At 40.0% G+C, this 16003-nt stretch overlaps 2 protein-coding genes across 4 annotated transcripts; both read right to left on the bottom strand.

Moving 5' to 3' along the window:
* Positions 1 to 291: 291 nt before the first annotated feature.
* On the bottom strand, positions 292 to 8417 carry RB195_008039 (uncharacterized protein; the record flags this gene model as incomplete). Of its 2 annotated transcripts, none has more annotated exons than XM_064182011.1 (19): positions 292 to 456; positions 905 to 1060; positions 1120 to 1272; positions 1328 to 1479; positions 2974 to 3060; positions 3118 to 3249; positions 3317 to 3412; positions 3802 to 3859; positions 3999 to 4082; positions 4182 to 4243; positions 4625 to 4715; positions 4773 to 4860; positions 5264 to 5393; positions 5867 to 6053; positions 6673 to 6836; positions 6932 to 7078; positions 7243 to 7402; positions 7568 to 7713; positions 8330 to 8417. In XM_064182011.1, the coding sequence occupies 19 exons, from the start codon at positions 8415 to 8417 to the stop codon at positions 292 to 294; spliced, it is 2346 nt and encodes a 781-aa protein (XP_064038756.1). The 2 variants fall into 2 exon arrangements, with proteins under 2 accessions (XP_064038756.1, XP_064038757.1); XM_064182012.1 differs by having other exon boundaries at positions 7351 to 7402.
* A 1844-nt stretch (positions 8418 to 10261) lies between these two features.
* Positions 10262 to 14491, bottom strand: RB195_008038 (uncharacterized protein; the record flags this gene model as incomplete). 2 transcript variants are annotated; one of them, XM_064182010.1, is made up of 8 exons in its annotated part: positions 10262 to 10316; positions 10381 to 10390; positions 10433 to 10504; positions 11617 to 11738; positions 11880 to 11986; positions 12118 to 12272; positions 12331 to 12474; positions 14383 to 14491. In XM_064182010.1, the coding sequence occupies 8 exons, from the start codon at positions 14489 to 14491 to the stop codon at positions 10262 to 10264; spliced, it is 774 nt and encodes a 257-aa protein (XP_064038755.1). The 2 variants fall into 2 exon arrangements, with proteins under 2 accessions (XP_064038755.1, XP_013298743.2); XM_013443289.2 differs by lacking the exons at positions 10262 to 10316; positions 10381 to 10390 and having other exon boundaries at positions 10392 to 10504.
* Positions 14492 to 16003: the final 1512 nt, after the last annotated feature.

The following is a 16003-nucleotide window of genomic DNA, read 5'->3' as shown; positions in this document are numbered from 1 at the left end:
TGTTTGAATTTGAGGATAGTGTGCTATGTCGGTGATTTCAGTGATAGGATAGTCTTTGATTTCTCAGGTTTTTGGTTTCATCTTTTCTAACCAATGAGCTCAACATTACCTATGTACACATGCGTGTCTACTCGGGTAATTGTGTTCAGTGCGTTTTTAATCAACAGTACAATCCTGAGTGTTATTTTTTTTATCACTTTTCATCAACCCTGAAGCAAAAAGTAAGAAGTTACGTACAGATCAGAACTTTTAATAAATTATTATCATGTAGTGGAATTCGTGGAGCGTTTACTATAATTTAATTTCTCCCGTTTGAATATTGTCGAAATCATCTTCTTCTTCCTCCTCTTCCTTGATCTGTGGAAGATCTTTTCGTTGATGCTGACAGAGAACCGCTACAGCACGAGAAGGGTCGTTTGCGATTTGAGACGCCCACGCAAGGTGCTCCTCAAGTGTCTGAAATCTTCGGCTGAGCTGTACTTCGGTCAGGAAATGAACTCATATGTTCCTCGCAGGGAACCCAGACCTTATGTGATAGAATGGTGAGATACAGATCACATTCATATCATAACTTGAATAAATGACTCATCACTGTGTAAGAGTCCTAATTATGGTAACGCATCATCTCTTATGAGGTAAAGTTGGGTCAAAATGACATGAAGCACGGTGCGGTTGCATAAGCGGCTGCGCTCGAAGCGCTGCGGTGAGGCGAAGTGGTTAGCATCGAGGGGAGGGACTCTCGTCGGCAACACTCGTTGCTACGGTCCCGCTTCGATTCCAACCGCGGCGCTTACGCAGCTGCACCGAGCTTCATGTCGTTTTGATCCGACTGCAGCCTTGTCTTACCCCTAACGTGGTTTACCACTCAAGAGGGTACCATATGTTACTATAGTTTGCTGCTTACCTGATTTGTATCCGTTATGAAGTTTCCGTTTAAGACGGTTTCTAATCCTTCAAGGCGTAGCAGCATCGAAATGAGGTCAAAGAGAGAGGCAAGTGTAAGATGTAGGTTTTGCATTTCTGCACGAATGGACGTCAGCTCATCAATCGCAGCGAACAGCTAAAGGAAACGTTCTACTTTTCACCAAAAAATAATGAGAAAATGTCCATTCACATCACCTGCTCATGTGCGTCTCCGTAAAGCAAATCGATGTGTTCAAACGTCTCTGGCTTAGTATTCCGTGTTTTGCTAAGGATCAGCGCTTCAATAGCTCTCATTTCTCGTGAGCGATCGGCGATCACTTTGTTTTGCACTTTGCTTCTTGATCCCAACTAGAAATACATAGGATTGCAAGGATATTGGAAATTTTTACTAATAAAAGTCCACCTCTACAAGCTGATCTAACAGTGTTGACACGTAATGCATTGGAATATTTGCGTGCAGCTGAACACCATGTTGAGCGGCCTGAACCCGCTCCACCAACTCTGTTACCACCACGTTCAAAAGTTGTAGGTGATCCGTCTGGATTCTGTAGCGATCTGAAAGCTCAGTAAAAACCTTATTTACAACGGGAATAGTTTTTACTTCTAGAATATTTAAGATATTATTTTGCCAATGAGGTTTCATGGATGAAGTGAGTAAAATGGGTAAATAATAAAATGTTTGGCGTTAATCAATCCGCTTGGGATGTGCCGCCAAATTCACTTCAACTCAGAATCGTTTGAGACTTACGATTGCGTGTCCTGCCTGTGAAATGACTTACGGGGGCTAGGCGACGTATCAAGTCAGGGTTTTTATCCTCCCAGTGGTACCAATTTATCGACCGCGGAGGGATGATAGTCTTGGTTTAGCGGTCTCGAACCATCGATCGAACGTGCTGCAGCCAAAGCGGAACCTACACCCAGGGGTTCTGTGAAGTTTTATTAATTATATTGTTTGTCCTTTTGTTTTATTGTGACTTGATAGTTTCTCGACGTTCCATTCTTTTTCAAAAACCTGAAAATGGCTCGAGGACTGTGATGCTATGCAGATCCAATCAGACTCTTCCTCTCTCCTCCATCCTTCCACATCGATAAGAGAAAAGAGGAGTTTGGAGGGATTGTATGGTATCGGAGACTTCGAGCCATTTTCATGCCTTCGAGAAAGACGAGTTCAACAAAACGTCGGCCCACTAATAATGTTTCACCAAAACCTCGTTAGCACAACAAGAAAACATAGATAACGTACACAATGCCGAGGTTCCTAGAAGGGAGGAATTGGAACCTGATTTTACCATGCTTATCAGTTAATACGGAGCTTTTACGGAGTTAATACGGAGGTTACGAATTACGTTCTTTATAGATGTGTGGCAGCAAAGATCAATGTATTTTTCGTGCAAATAAAGATCAAAAGAGGTGAAGAAAGGCGTCCCTTTGAGAAAATTCTATGAAGAAAAGGAGAAATAACTTCAGATAGGTAAAAATAAATGTTTCATAGGTAGGAATAGAGAATGAAAAGCAAGTACGAAGCGAATCTCCTCTTAATTTACAGAAATTTTTTGGGGGTCTCTGACATATCTTGATCATACATATTGATGGGGATCCCAGGAATATCGATGCTCAAGGACTTGGACTTGAGGCGAGAGAAAAGTCCAGAAAAAGCTGCCAGTTTGTTCAGTGAACAGCTGAAGTAATTTCAGTCTATTTCTTTACGTTGTTATGAATTTATACAATGATATTTCGCAAAGATATAGCCACAGTAATGCTCGAGATAAAAACCTCTGCATTTTTTAAAATCGCTCGAAGGATTGTGGGAAAAAAAACTTGAGGAAAATTACGCTGAGGAGAAATCAAAATGTTCGACTTTCAATGAACCTCTGCAAACTGAAATAGGCTAGATTCCTACACAAAACTCCGTCTAAACATCTGGCAAGGCTACAAGAGTCTATCTACTACAAAAGTCTTTGTAAGGTCCTATAATCTTTAGGAAAGAAGAGAGAAAAATTGGAAGCGGTTATAGTTTTGTAAAAAAATAAATAAATAAGGATGTCTCACTGGACTTCTGAGCGGTGAACACTGATACGCTAACGTCGTAACCATGCACGCGAAAACCAATTGATGTTGGGTTTTCGGTTTGGAACTCTGAAATTAGTGTTATATAATCAAATACTTGGAAATTTGAAAAAAAAAGACTTTAACCATGAAATAATGTGTTCAAAGGCACGCAAGTTTGGTCTGAATCTAAAGTGAGTTTATAGGCGGCATTCCGCTCTGGCGATGTCTCTGCGAACATGACCGCGAAAGGAATTCGGATGGATGCGAAGGCAGTGGCTTAAGTAGAGCACGTGAAAAACTTCGTGTTGTCAACGATAGGATAAAAGGAAGAATGTCGAATTACCTTGAGTACCAGAACAATGAGCAGCAACATGTACCGTAGTTGAGGTGGGAATGTTGTCGCCCACAAAAAATGCGATCTTCAGTGTTTCCGTGTCACCTGAATGTGTCCAGAAGCGAGTCAGCGCTAAACGTCCCGAAGAGAGACGAAATGTTCGTAAACAAATACGTGTTGAGGATTTTTCTTTCTTCTCTTTTCTCTTTTTTTCTTGAAGAGTTTTTCCTTCAGGAAATGTTTCAAAGAACGCAGGTCATACATTCGGATAAAATCGATATGACTTGTGGCACAACTGCGCAAACGATTGCACACGAACTGGTGCAGTGGGATCTCCGATATAATAATAGAATATGTAGAAATGGAATATGGATAGAAAATTACGAATTCCAAATTACTAAAAATCAGGTCACGTTGCCCGAATGCATGTGATGTGAAGAACAAGAGCAAAGACACTTAAAATCAGTTAATTTGGTCTTAGCCCGTGCTCTTACCTGGATGGTCCAATACGAACTGCTTTGAAGAAGTACAAAGAGTAGATCGAACGTTGACCTAAACTTCGAAAAAAAAGACTCATCACATATGAAAAAAAGATGGAAAAGCAAGAAATGCCCTTTTTTCAAGACATATGTATGCCGGAACTGAAGAGAGGTCAGAGGACAAGTATGCATAATACTGAAAGAAGGCATACCTTCACGGTGTCGGCACCATCTGTTCCCTGGAGAGTAATCACCAGAGGACAAATTGGAGCTCCTTGCTTCGTTTCATACTCAATCTAAAAATAAAACAAAGTGAAAACAGCAAAAAGTTCTTTTGAATGAATAGCGGTGAAAAAAAAAGCAAAAAAAGGTAGTTAGAGTAGATTCTAACTTACAGTTGCTTTCTCAAGTTCGCCAGGCGTACATTTCATGACTAGAGAAGTTTTCTTTTCTGGCCCTAAATTTTACCATACCTGAATTGAGTGCTAAGGTAGGTGAAGAGAGGGGAGAGATGGGTGAGGTGGGCAGGCGAAGAATGGTTGAACGACTCTTTGGAGTAATTTCATATGCAGGACACAAATATATACAAAACACGTAAAATCTGAATATGAGCGCAGTTTCCGTGGAAAATATGCTCCGGTTAGATACGAAAAACAGTTGTGGCTGATTTCGATCTTTTTCGAAATCAATTCCCCAATTTAACTTAGATGTTTGTTCGTTTCGAGCGTGTTAAATAAGCCCAGAAGTAGTTCTGTACGCTTGAAATTAGAAAAAAAAAATGAAAAACGATTGTCCCCTACCCTCCCTCCAACTATAGTAGGTTTTTATCAAGATTCACCAATGTTGCCAGTGTCCTTGACTGACGCTTCAATCTCTCGCAGTTCTTGAATTTTCGCTTTGAAGTCGATAAACCGATTGTCTACTGGGACCTAAACGCTCCTGTTGTCATTGCAGCTCAACTGAAACTTGATTTGAAGGAATAGTACCTTATATAAATTAGGCTCGGTCCCTAAATAGCCTATTGATACTTTTCCTTCGTTAGAGAGCATGGAGAGCACGTTTTGGTACGTCGAGCTAAAGATAAGCTTTTATCAAAGCAGGTTTGACATAGTCGGGTCAACACGACATGAAATTCGGTGCAATTACGTAAGCGGCTGCCTGCGCCCAGAGCGGGGTGGTCAGGATTGAGTGTGGATCCCTGCTACCACCACCGCTCATGGCTGCAGTTCACGATGGTTCCACATCGATCCCAACCGCTAGCTCCACCGCACCACTTCGAACGTAATCGCCGACGCAACTGCACTGACCTTCATGTCGTTTGGACTCGACTATAATTAAGAGCCATATGCTAAAATATATAAGATATTCAGTGAAGTTAGGCTTTGTAGCGGAACTACTAGTCAAACATCGAGAAAGTGAAGAAGAAACTCGAGTATGTGACAATGGAAAAAAAACGAGGTAATGGTACACCTCTTACTTAAAATTGCTGAGCTTTAGTGATATTACAGTGCCCTCCGTCTGGCTATTCCACATCAGCTTATAGTCCGAGAAAACCAGCAATGTATTCGAACTGGTGGCCACGCACAGTCGGATGGAGTGAGCCTCCTCTGGAATGAAGTAATTTCTTCTCCGCCTACATTCTGATAAATAATAAATATTTCAGAGAATTTTAAAGCGTAAAAGAGAAACACGTCGACAAAGCCGAAACATTAGTCGTAGTTAGTAATAAAAATTGATAACAATCTGGGCTCCTACTTCATATTGAGATAGTCGAGGGATTTTTAGAGTTTTTTTTTTGTCATGAGTCTTTCTTGTGCTTTGTGCTTTATGTTAAGAACGTCCCCATTATTTATGGCTTCCAGTAGTCCAGTGTCAGTATCACTCCCCGTGCCCAAGACCAGCTAAACAAAAAGCGGTACTTATCTTTCTTCGTGGTTTAGTGCCAAAAAAAAACTTATGGAGTTCGGAGCACTTAATTCATATAGTAGAATTTCAAATAGTTTCAAATTATTTTCCACTAGTTCCTAACGCTAATGTCAAATATAATAATAGTTTATTAGGTTTGGTAGACAAAACTTACTCCCAACACTATACACCATAAGTGCGGTGCCAACTTGTTCCAGTCGAATCTGCCACCTGACCGTGCCACCTGTGCTAAGGCAATAAACAGTGTACCGACAAAGGCAGATGATCGACGGTTGGATCGGTGGTGCGTCTTCCATAGCCATATCGATACATGTGTCTCCCAAATGAAACGTCCAATCGAACTAAAATGTAACGCCTTTTGAGGATCTGATTGGGTAGAAGAAATTTCTGTGGAAATATAACTTTCTAGGCAATGTTCTAGATGTGCGCATTTTTAGTCGATAGCAAAACATCTCAGCACTAACAGCACACGCTATCGTAACTACGCAAATACGCAATGCATTTCAGACTTCTGACGTGATGTGCAGTCCGGCCAGAACGATATGAAGCACGGTGCAGCTGCGTAAGCGGTTGCGCTCGAAGCGGAGCGGTAGATACAGCGGTTGAAATCGAGGTTGGACGCCACTAACCCATACAGTCACATGCGATGACTAGCCAATGTATCAAGTCAGTGTTATATCCTCCCAGACAAGTATGCTACCAATTTATCGACCCCGATGGAATGGAAGACTTGGTTGGCACTAGAGCGGTTTCGAACTGTTGGCCGAGGTCGTGGAGACACAGCGGAACCCCTTACCAGCTGTGCTACACATTGGACCATAATTCAGCTTGATATGATCCGACTGTGTATGCTTGGGTAAGAAGGAATCATGCAAGGTGCGTTTTGATCAACAGGCAGTTCAGATTCTACACTGTAAGCAGAAGCGCTGTAAGAGAATATCTTCATTAGATAGAACTCACAGTTACTCGCTTTCCTGTGTTTCCTAATCCAGCTAGGAGACTGAATTTAACACTGTGTAGGCGTCCACCATTAGAAGTAACTAGGGAAGAAGACGGATAGCAATAGGAGAGTGGCCCAGGATGAAGAGCAGGAAGGGGTGAACGCGAGAATACGCATTGGTCACCTAAAAGAAGTTCTATGGACAATAGAGATAAAATACTGTGAGCGTAGGATAAGAAGTGCACACTCACAATACGGTATTCTAAACTGTCAAATCACCTTGATATAATGTAAGAACGCATCCTATCGACTGTACTAGAATTTGCTGGGTGCTAGGAGATGGCACGGCACACATATTATAGGCATGCTCCGGCATTTCATGAGAGAACATTTGTTCCAGTTTCGTTCGAGACAGATCCAATGCATCTGTAGAAATGCAAAAGGGGACGTTCATGAATTAGATATAGTCGTATTAAAACGAAATGAAGCTCGGTGTTAGTGCGTAAGCGGCTGGGTTAGAAGCGGTGCGGTTGAGCGTGGTGGTTACAATCGAAGTTGGACCCTTGTTAACACCACTCATCATTGCAGACCTGATGATCCCACCGCGATGCCACAAACGCAGCTGTTTACGCAGTTACATCGAGCTTCAGGTCGTTTAGATCCGACCAAAACTAGAAAGGTACAGATGTATTTATTACCGTAACTTAGGCGAAAATATGAAAGCAATCGTGGGGTGAGCACAGCAAGTATCTAAATAATATACAGTTGTAATAGTTGTCACATATTTTTAGCAAGAAATTCAATATTGCGATGTAAATTTCTATATAGCAGCGCAGTTGTGCGCTACTTCGCGTTTAGTTAAGTTCAAATATTAAATCATTGAGCTATTTTCATCATTAAGGATATACCACTCACAGTACCACCAGGAGGTAAAAATTCTCCTATAATTATATCTATGACAGGCTTTCCAATCTCTTGTTCGAGTAGTATCGGATCTTTCTCCGTTCCACCAGGGTCGAGTACCGTTAGAACACCATCTTCTCCACCAATTATTACCTGATCTGGAGATTATCGATGTATTCATAATTAATATTCTATTAGGTTGATGCACAAGTAATGGCGTTTCTTAAACAATTTAAACTCGCGCGCAGAAAAAAAAAAGAATTCAGCGTTATGTAACAAGTAGCTTGAGAGAGTACGTCTTTTTCTACAATTTAGTGTTTTTGGGTTTTTTTTTTACGCTGATTCGATTTCTGTTGATTTTTAGATCGATAAAATGGAGCGTGAAGCTGACAAAAACGAACACCATCTTCTTTTTGTGTTTAATCGAGGTGCCAAAGCCACAGAGGCTGCGTGCGAAATTCGTGAAATGTATGGAGGGAAAGGGTTGATGCACAATGACCTTTTTTAAAACTTGTTTTTCAATTAAAAAATGACAGAAGTTAATCGATAATGTATTCCTCGTTGTTGCTTATGATTTCTTCCCAACGTTCAACAAACTTTTCGGATGTTTTGATGGTAAAAATAACGTGTTACACGACGCTCTACTCTTTCTTTTTCTGTGCACGAGTTTAAATTTAACGAAAAAAACGCCATTACTTATGCATCAACTCAATATTTTAAACAAATTTGAACTCTTGACAACTCTGGTAGACCAAGCATCAATTCCATGCTCACCTCGATTCTCAATAAACGTCCCCACAGCGATGCATGATGCAGCAGGGTAAAGATTGGTGTACCATTCACTAATTCGAAATAAGGACATTCAGGATAACAGCATTTAATAATTGAACTTGGTGAGAGGGAACGATTTCTTGCCGTGCGTGGATAATGATGTGTAGTCGTCATGGAGACCTCCGGTTTTGTGCACCTGGCAAAATTCTCTTTCTATGAAGCACGAAGCAAGTAAAACGTTTTCTACACATTTTAGCATGATTTTTGATAAATATTCTTTTATTTTTGCTTATTTCCAATGTAAATTACACTTCGGCAACTATTTATTGATACTCCTTTTTTGCGCTACCTATTAAGTAGTGCAGTCTTCACAATTAGTTCATATTTCTCAGCATAAAAACGTATTAGATCATTAGAATAAAAAGAGCTTTGGTGTCATAACAATGTAGCTTTAGTGTCATAACAATGTAATGTAATAAAATTTATTTAAGCCACAAAAATTTCTAGTTGAAAAATAATAGCACTACAGTACTAATATTTCCTCTAGATTCATTTATTCTCTTCCTTGTTTACGAACAAATTCGCTGAGACTGCATTGAGGTTGAAAAGGAAGCCAGCAAAATGATGAGGCGGTGAAGCGCCGTTGGTAAGAGGTTTTGCTATGGCTGCAACATGATCAACCTGAGGTTCGATTCCGACCTAGTGCCAACAAAAACACAGTCTTTGCACATCAGTTAACTATTGCAAGTCATTGTAAAATCTAGACCTGCATTTGTAACCCTCAAGCGATTCTAAATTGAAGTGAACACAGTGGAGCATCCCAAATGGGCTGTGAACACTGTATCCTCGAAATTTAAAAATGTGAACTTGCATATGGTAACAAAACCAACAAAGTAGCCCAATATTATTTTTCGAAAGGAACTTTCAACATATAATTTTTTTCATAGTAATTAAAAATTCAATCAACTCCAAAAGTATTCCAGTTCATCTACTCTCTCAAGGATCAAGGGGTGTTCTGTTATTCATTCAACTGGTTTAATAAATGACAAAATAGCTCCATATGGGAATAGACTACTCTGTCAAGTGTAATACAACACTGGCGAACACACTTTTCGACATGACATCCTGCGTCCTCAATGAAAGCGGTTATTCCCTCCTTCAAGTCGATAGGGGAGAATCGATGAAGTCGATATGCTCGCAGGAGCTTTTTCTTCATGACGTGGTATGGGGAAGCCCAGGGAACCCGGAGAAATCAATTTTAGAGTACTTACCAGGATCTGTAGAAGTAAGCGTCCACGATGTGCAATTATTTTGTAAAATGTGTGATATCTTTGTGACTTTTTCCCATGTTATTATTTGTTAAATGAGTTGTTTTACTCAATCATATAATTTAGGCGCACTAGGCCGTACTTTTCACATAAATCTCTCCATTTCCTCCACATTTCAACGAACAGTTCTTGTTTTCCACCATATGCGCCGCTACAGAACCATAGAATACAATCGATTCTTGTGTAACATCAACTTCAGTGCAGTCAATAGGTGTCTTATTCTGAACAATGCTTTCTTCTTGGCATTATAGTGTTGATTTTCTTGAAAGAATGGTGCACATTAGAGAGCATTATAATAAGGGAAGAAAATGTTGGTCCATGTGAAAAGAATATGCACAAGAATGGACATAAGCTGAAACGTGTCTGATGTCATAATGCGTCAATCGGCATTTCCAGTATTTTTTTATTTCCAAAGTATTTCCAAAGTTTAGTATTTTATACTCCAAGGATAGTGATGAAACAATCAAGGTAGAAGCTTTAACTTAATGCAACAGATCGGTCAACGAGGCATGACAGAACAGATATGAATAGGTTAGACCATCGACGGTACCGTTCGCGTGTTTATTCTTAGAAATCTTTGCACCTTTTGTAATTTTGTAACACATTCCTATGATAGCAGAAATCTCGGTTGGCTTCGTTGCCTTTCAGGATCAAATTGCATCCTGAAATCTCAGGAGAAATAACGGCATGGAATATACAGTACAATTTTTCAGCACTAATTCTCACCAAATAAATCCTCAATGGCACGCATCGGTCGCGAATGAATCGGCTGTTTCACCAGCAGGATCCCGAAACTTAAGAACTGCAAAGAGCCAGTGTCCAAATCCTGCCCCAAGGACAACGGCTATTGCTGAAAAAGAAGCTTGGTATGGAGGCAGACTTTGCATGCGAAACAATGAACATCAATTCGAAATAAAGCCAACTTAAGAAAATCAATGGGAAATAATAATTAAAAGAAGAAAATTAATTAATTTTAGAAAATAAGCCTTGTGCACGCGCGCATCTTCCGGGCCGTTTTACGGCAATTAGGAAGAAATGGACGGAATCACACCCCTCTCCATAATCTACTATCCCGTGTACAAATACTCCACCTGAAATCCACACCACCTCAGATTCGTGGTATGCTGCCTTTAAGGAAAATATGTGCTAGAATCTGGTAATACGGTTGGAAAATGAGAGGGAGCATTGACATTTTGAGCGACGCTGATGATAGGTGGAGAACCAAATAACAGTTCTTTCGAATAAAGGGAAAAGTAGTGCCTAAACCAGGATCTACTACACATTTCTGTTCAAGTAGCAACAATTTAGTTGAGAGCAAAGAGATCACCAATGATAATATACAGTAAAGTTTACTGAAGGATTTGCAACATATATAGTTGGACTGGAGAACTCAATCCAAAGCTGTCAGGATTAATTCTGTCGCACCAGCAAACTTTTCAAAACAAATTTTTAAACTGTTGCACTGGTACATTTTTTAATAGGACTGTCTGAAAAGTGCTAGATTTCGAAATGTCGCGTGCTACAAAGCAATTATGTGGAATCGCTTCGAATTTCCAACGATTGAGAAGTAATGGAGGACAGATATCCTGACTCTAATCCTTTTATTAACTGTACGTATAGACCTGGAATGCTCACCACTCACCAAAACATCAATTCACTTCTCGTCCTCGTCTCTACGTGCCACATGGGCAAGGACGAGAGATTCGAAAAGAAAAACAATCGTTCAATTTAAAACAATGAATCAAGTGTATAAACATTGGTTTTATAGTTATTGATAACAATGCCAAATTTTAGCATGAATGAAAGCATTATGTCACATTGAATATATATTTAATAACATTGTTCCCTAGCTCGCGAAAAGATTAAAGAAAATGAAAAACAAACTTTTTTCCAACAAAATTATGTTTTATTGTGAATATAGTAAGAAAGTCATGAAACAAAGACTCCTAAAAAAGGACTTACTGAGCCATGTATTGTAGGTCATTACTATTAACATAAGCCAGTACGCCAGTACAAGTTGCAAAACGTACAGAGCTGCTTGAATGAGCCGCTTTGAAGAGCAAGGACTTGAAGCAGAGTATGGGCTGCAAAGCACTTTTTTTGCATGAAAATAGTTCTTTTAATCAGCTGAGTCACATAAAATGCGAGGTAGGCGCAACATTTCCTCCACTACAAACAACTGTTTCAAAATGGCAATAAGCAATATCATTTAGAGGAAAAAAAACCTCGTATGACGATTATGAGATCGTATAGCATGACTAGGCGGTGTTGTGGTTGGATTGTAAACATCCTCGTTCGAACTGCTTCGAACCACGTCATTATGAAGTGGAGCCTTAAAAGGAAAACTGATTCATGAAAAAAACTAAAAATGTACGGAATATGTATAGTACAACACTGGTAGTTCCGGTTGTCCACATGAAAATAAGCATGAAGAGGTCATCGATGAAGACAGTAGAAGACTACCTTGTCATGAACAACGCTTTGAAGGCTGATGCCATTTTCTTTCGGAGCAGCAAAATTGGCCATTGTATTATCCATTTGTAAATAAACACGGAACCATTTGATTCCTTCGTACATTGCGCCCATTACAAAAATCGCGATAAATGAAAATACTAGTCCTAGAATGAAAAGGTAAAATGAAAGGGAAGCAATGGTGTAGAACAATGAATTTCCTACCTGATATAGAATCTATACGCCAAAAATCAAATAAAATCACTTCACTACAACCGCCATGGAACCACATTTTCATCATGTGACCTTCATGTTCGCCATGGGTGCCGTGGGTTGCATGGCTGCTATGCATCGAATGGTCGTGATGATCTGTAAGGGTTCACAGTTGAAATTTGACAAAACTACCACAAAAGAACAGAGAAGTAGAAAAAAGGCAACTCAGACCTCTAGCTATTTAAGCTGTCTGAATGAAATCATTCAGACAGCTTAAATAGGTAGAGGTCTGAATTGATATAAGAGAATAAGACATATAAGAGAAGAACGAATGTCACTTCCGGGTGGAACACCATTTAAGAGTGGTGTGCCCCGTACTAAAATTACATTAGTTGCCTCACCTACTTTAGAGAAATGAAAATATTCCACATTTTCGTCCTCGCAAAATTCTTCTGTTTTTTACGTGAGTGATGTGCATGTGATGTTTACTATGCAAACAAGCTCCACTTCATACGTATGAATTTGCAAAGTTTCGATGTTATGTCACTGCACCTTTCAACAGCAATGAATACAGCTGCTTTCTGATGTAGATAAACGATTTAGAACTGCAAATCGAGAATATTGCAACCAGAGGTTTTTCAACACGATTAGAGTTGCTGCAAAACAGGTGGTAAAAAATCTGCGATGCATTAAAGCTCAAATGTAACTATGGTTGCTAAAGCACACTACTTGCTCGACGGACTCGATAGCAGACAGTAAAGCAACAAAGCAAAGTTGAAACATGCTCTGGAGGACACTTGCAATGAATTCTGAACCTCGTCTTGAACTTGTCAAAATGACTGCTGTAGCGAGAACTCGCACATTGTCTAGCGCATTTTTGTATCACTAAAGTTCGTAACTTGTACAAGCGTGACAGAGTTTTCAGGAGCTTGAAAGAACTCCCATGTATTGGCCTTACCTCCTTTGTCCTGGGTAACTATGAGTTTCCACCCTCCAGATTCGCTTCGGAGGATCAAAATAAATATTGCTATAACTCTAACTAACTAACTAAATTAACTCTGTCAAATCGCAGAACAACAAAATTGTTCAATTTTCAATGCACAAAACAATACCACACAGAAGTCTTTACATTTTTGTGACTAAGGTTACACGAAATATCGCGGATGCAAAGATATACGTCAGGTCGCATTACGCCTATGATAGATCATGCTAAATCTCGATTTCGGCGTGAAGCTAAGGTCCCAGCGTTTTCTAACTTATGGACTCTCGGTTTATGGATATCTGATACCCAATCACGTAGTTGACTTTTCATTACTGTATTACCACCACTGAACAGGTAACCATGCGGAGAAGAACCAGAAACCTTATTTCAAGATAGTTTCGTTTCGTGGTGAAGCCTGCCAGCGTTTTTACATGCACCGCAACTACGACTAAGTGGTAAAAGTATGACAATTTCTTGCTGCTGAATTCTGTCGTAGTCGTATCAGAATGAGGGGATAAAGTGCACCACAAACATCAAACAGCGGGTAAAATGTAGTTGGGAGGGAGAGGGGCACTCAGTGGCTACCTTATTTCTCGAAATATATAATTAAATCAATTAGAGCCCTACGGCCTAAGTAACAGTCTTAGAGGATCTATGACATGTAAACTAAAGTTACTAAGAGAAGAAAGTAAGTTAGAGTGCCGAGAAATAAGGGAGCCCCACCCCCAACTACATTTTTCCCCAAACAGCTTTGTACAAATTAATGACCGAATAAGGTATTACGTGCTATTACCTTCTAGGATGCCACGCTTAAAAAAGATGTGGTTGAGGTCTTTCAAGATGACAAATCGACTACGCATAGAATGATAAATGCCTACGTTTATATTGGTATCTATCAAAGTAAAAACTTCTAGAATACGGGTATGGGTGAAGAGACAAAAAAAAGATTGAAAATGAAGATTTAAGAAATGAGAACGATATAACAGAGGACGACTAAAAATGTAAAACAGTGCAGGACATTTTATCAAAAGTATATAGAAATGAATGGACTTCATCAAGTTTTAAAGCATCAAAATTCATACCATGGTGTTCTGGCAGCGAATGATGGTCGAGTGAATGCGAGACAGAAGAATTAGCCATTTCCTGTAGAAATGAGTCTACATCTGTCAGCACACTGTTTCCCGATGCCATAACTTAAGGTTTACCTAAAATATTCACTTGAATCCAATTAAAAGGAATACAAGAGGAATTATTACTCAAAATAGTAAAGTAGTAACGTAACAACCAACATGAAACAAAGAAAAAGAGTCATTTATATCCGCAAGAATCTATTTGGAAATCGAAAAGGCATATTTTTGGTAAATATGTTGTGAAAGTGACAAAAGCTTGTGAGGAAAATTGTTCTTCAATGGTCGTTCACAGCATAAACTGTTTTTCGAGCAGATATCCAAAGCTGAGTCAGGCACGAGAACGAAAATGATAAGACGAGTTCGCTTATCAAGATGGACGTAAGCAAACGCGCACCTTCCGAAGAACTCTACAAAAGAAAACCGACGACATTTCGGATAACTTCTCATATCGTCGAAAACTAAGCGGTGAACGCTGCCGCACAGCAAGCAGCTGCTGCTGTCCTTTATTTGGACAGAATCAATGGGAGATAGGAATTATTTTGCAGGAAAAAAAACTGCAAAACAACACGAATCGTTATCAATGCGAACACGGAGATTTCTACGAAAGCAAGTAAATTCTACAAGGACGAACCGCCCAACAATCATAGGTCGGTGATCCCGTAGTGTGGTTGCGGACGTGAGGTGGTTCCACAGTATGCACTGAATGATCTCACGGTATGATTCTGTTGGAAAATATAGGATTATGCGTGATCAACCGTGCGTGGAAATCTTAAAGACTCATGCCCATCAATGCCAATAGCCATGTGTTCACACTGCAAAGAAAAAACATAGGTTCGGAACTACATGACTACTCGAGCCGGTGGGGTCTGCTCCCTGACTGTGACCGGGAGCCGGGATCGATGTCCTGGGTAGCAATGCTGACGTCCTCTGAATGGCGCCCAATCGATCCCTCACTTGTATTCGTGCATGGTTGGTTGTCTAGTAAAAGTGCAATTAGGCACAAATGAATGCCATATTTTTTACACCTTAGAAATCAATAACTCATTGTCGTAGCGCAGTTTCGCTGAGATGGACATCGTAAAGTTCTCCAGTTGCTCTTCTGCCTTCCTCAGCCTTTGATTTCATTCCAATATTGTTTAATTTACGTTCGAACTCATAAGTAACAGAATGCAGATAGAATGTTTGTATTGTTGATGCTTTTACACTTAAGTCATCCCTCGATTCCATCAAAAATACTCTTCCTTACCGTACACAGTGTACAATCGGATCAAAACGACATGCGACTGCGTAAGCGGTACGCTCGAATCGGCGCGTTGGAGAGGGCGGATGTAATCGAGGTGGAGCCATTGCGAAGAGCGACGAGAGGTGCAAGTATCGGTTCCCGCTCAATCCTAAACGCTGCGCTCCACCGCACCGCTTCTGACGCAACCGCTTACGCAGCTGCACTGTGTTTCATGTCGTTTTGACTCTACTATAGTGAAGGTATTCTTTGCGAAGTTTCCAACTACTTTTTTTTCTGAAAACGTGGACTTTTTTCTTCTAAGACGAATGCATACAATTCGGACTAGTATTC

Source organism: Necator americanus, chromosome I (assembly GCF_031761385.1).
Source record: "Necator americanus strain Aroian chromosome I, whole genome shotgun sequence".
Taxonomy (NCBI): Eukaryota; Metazoa; Nematoda; class Chromadorea; order Rhabditida; family Ancylostomatidae; genus Necator; species Necator americanus.
This window is presented reverse-complemented; position numbering and strand designations above follow the sequence as displayed.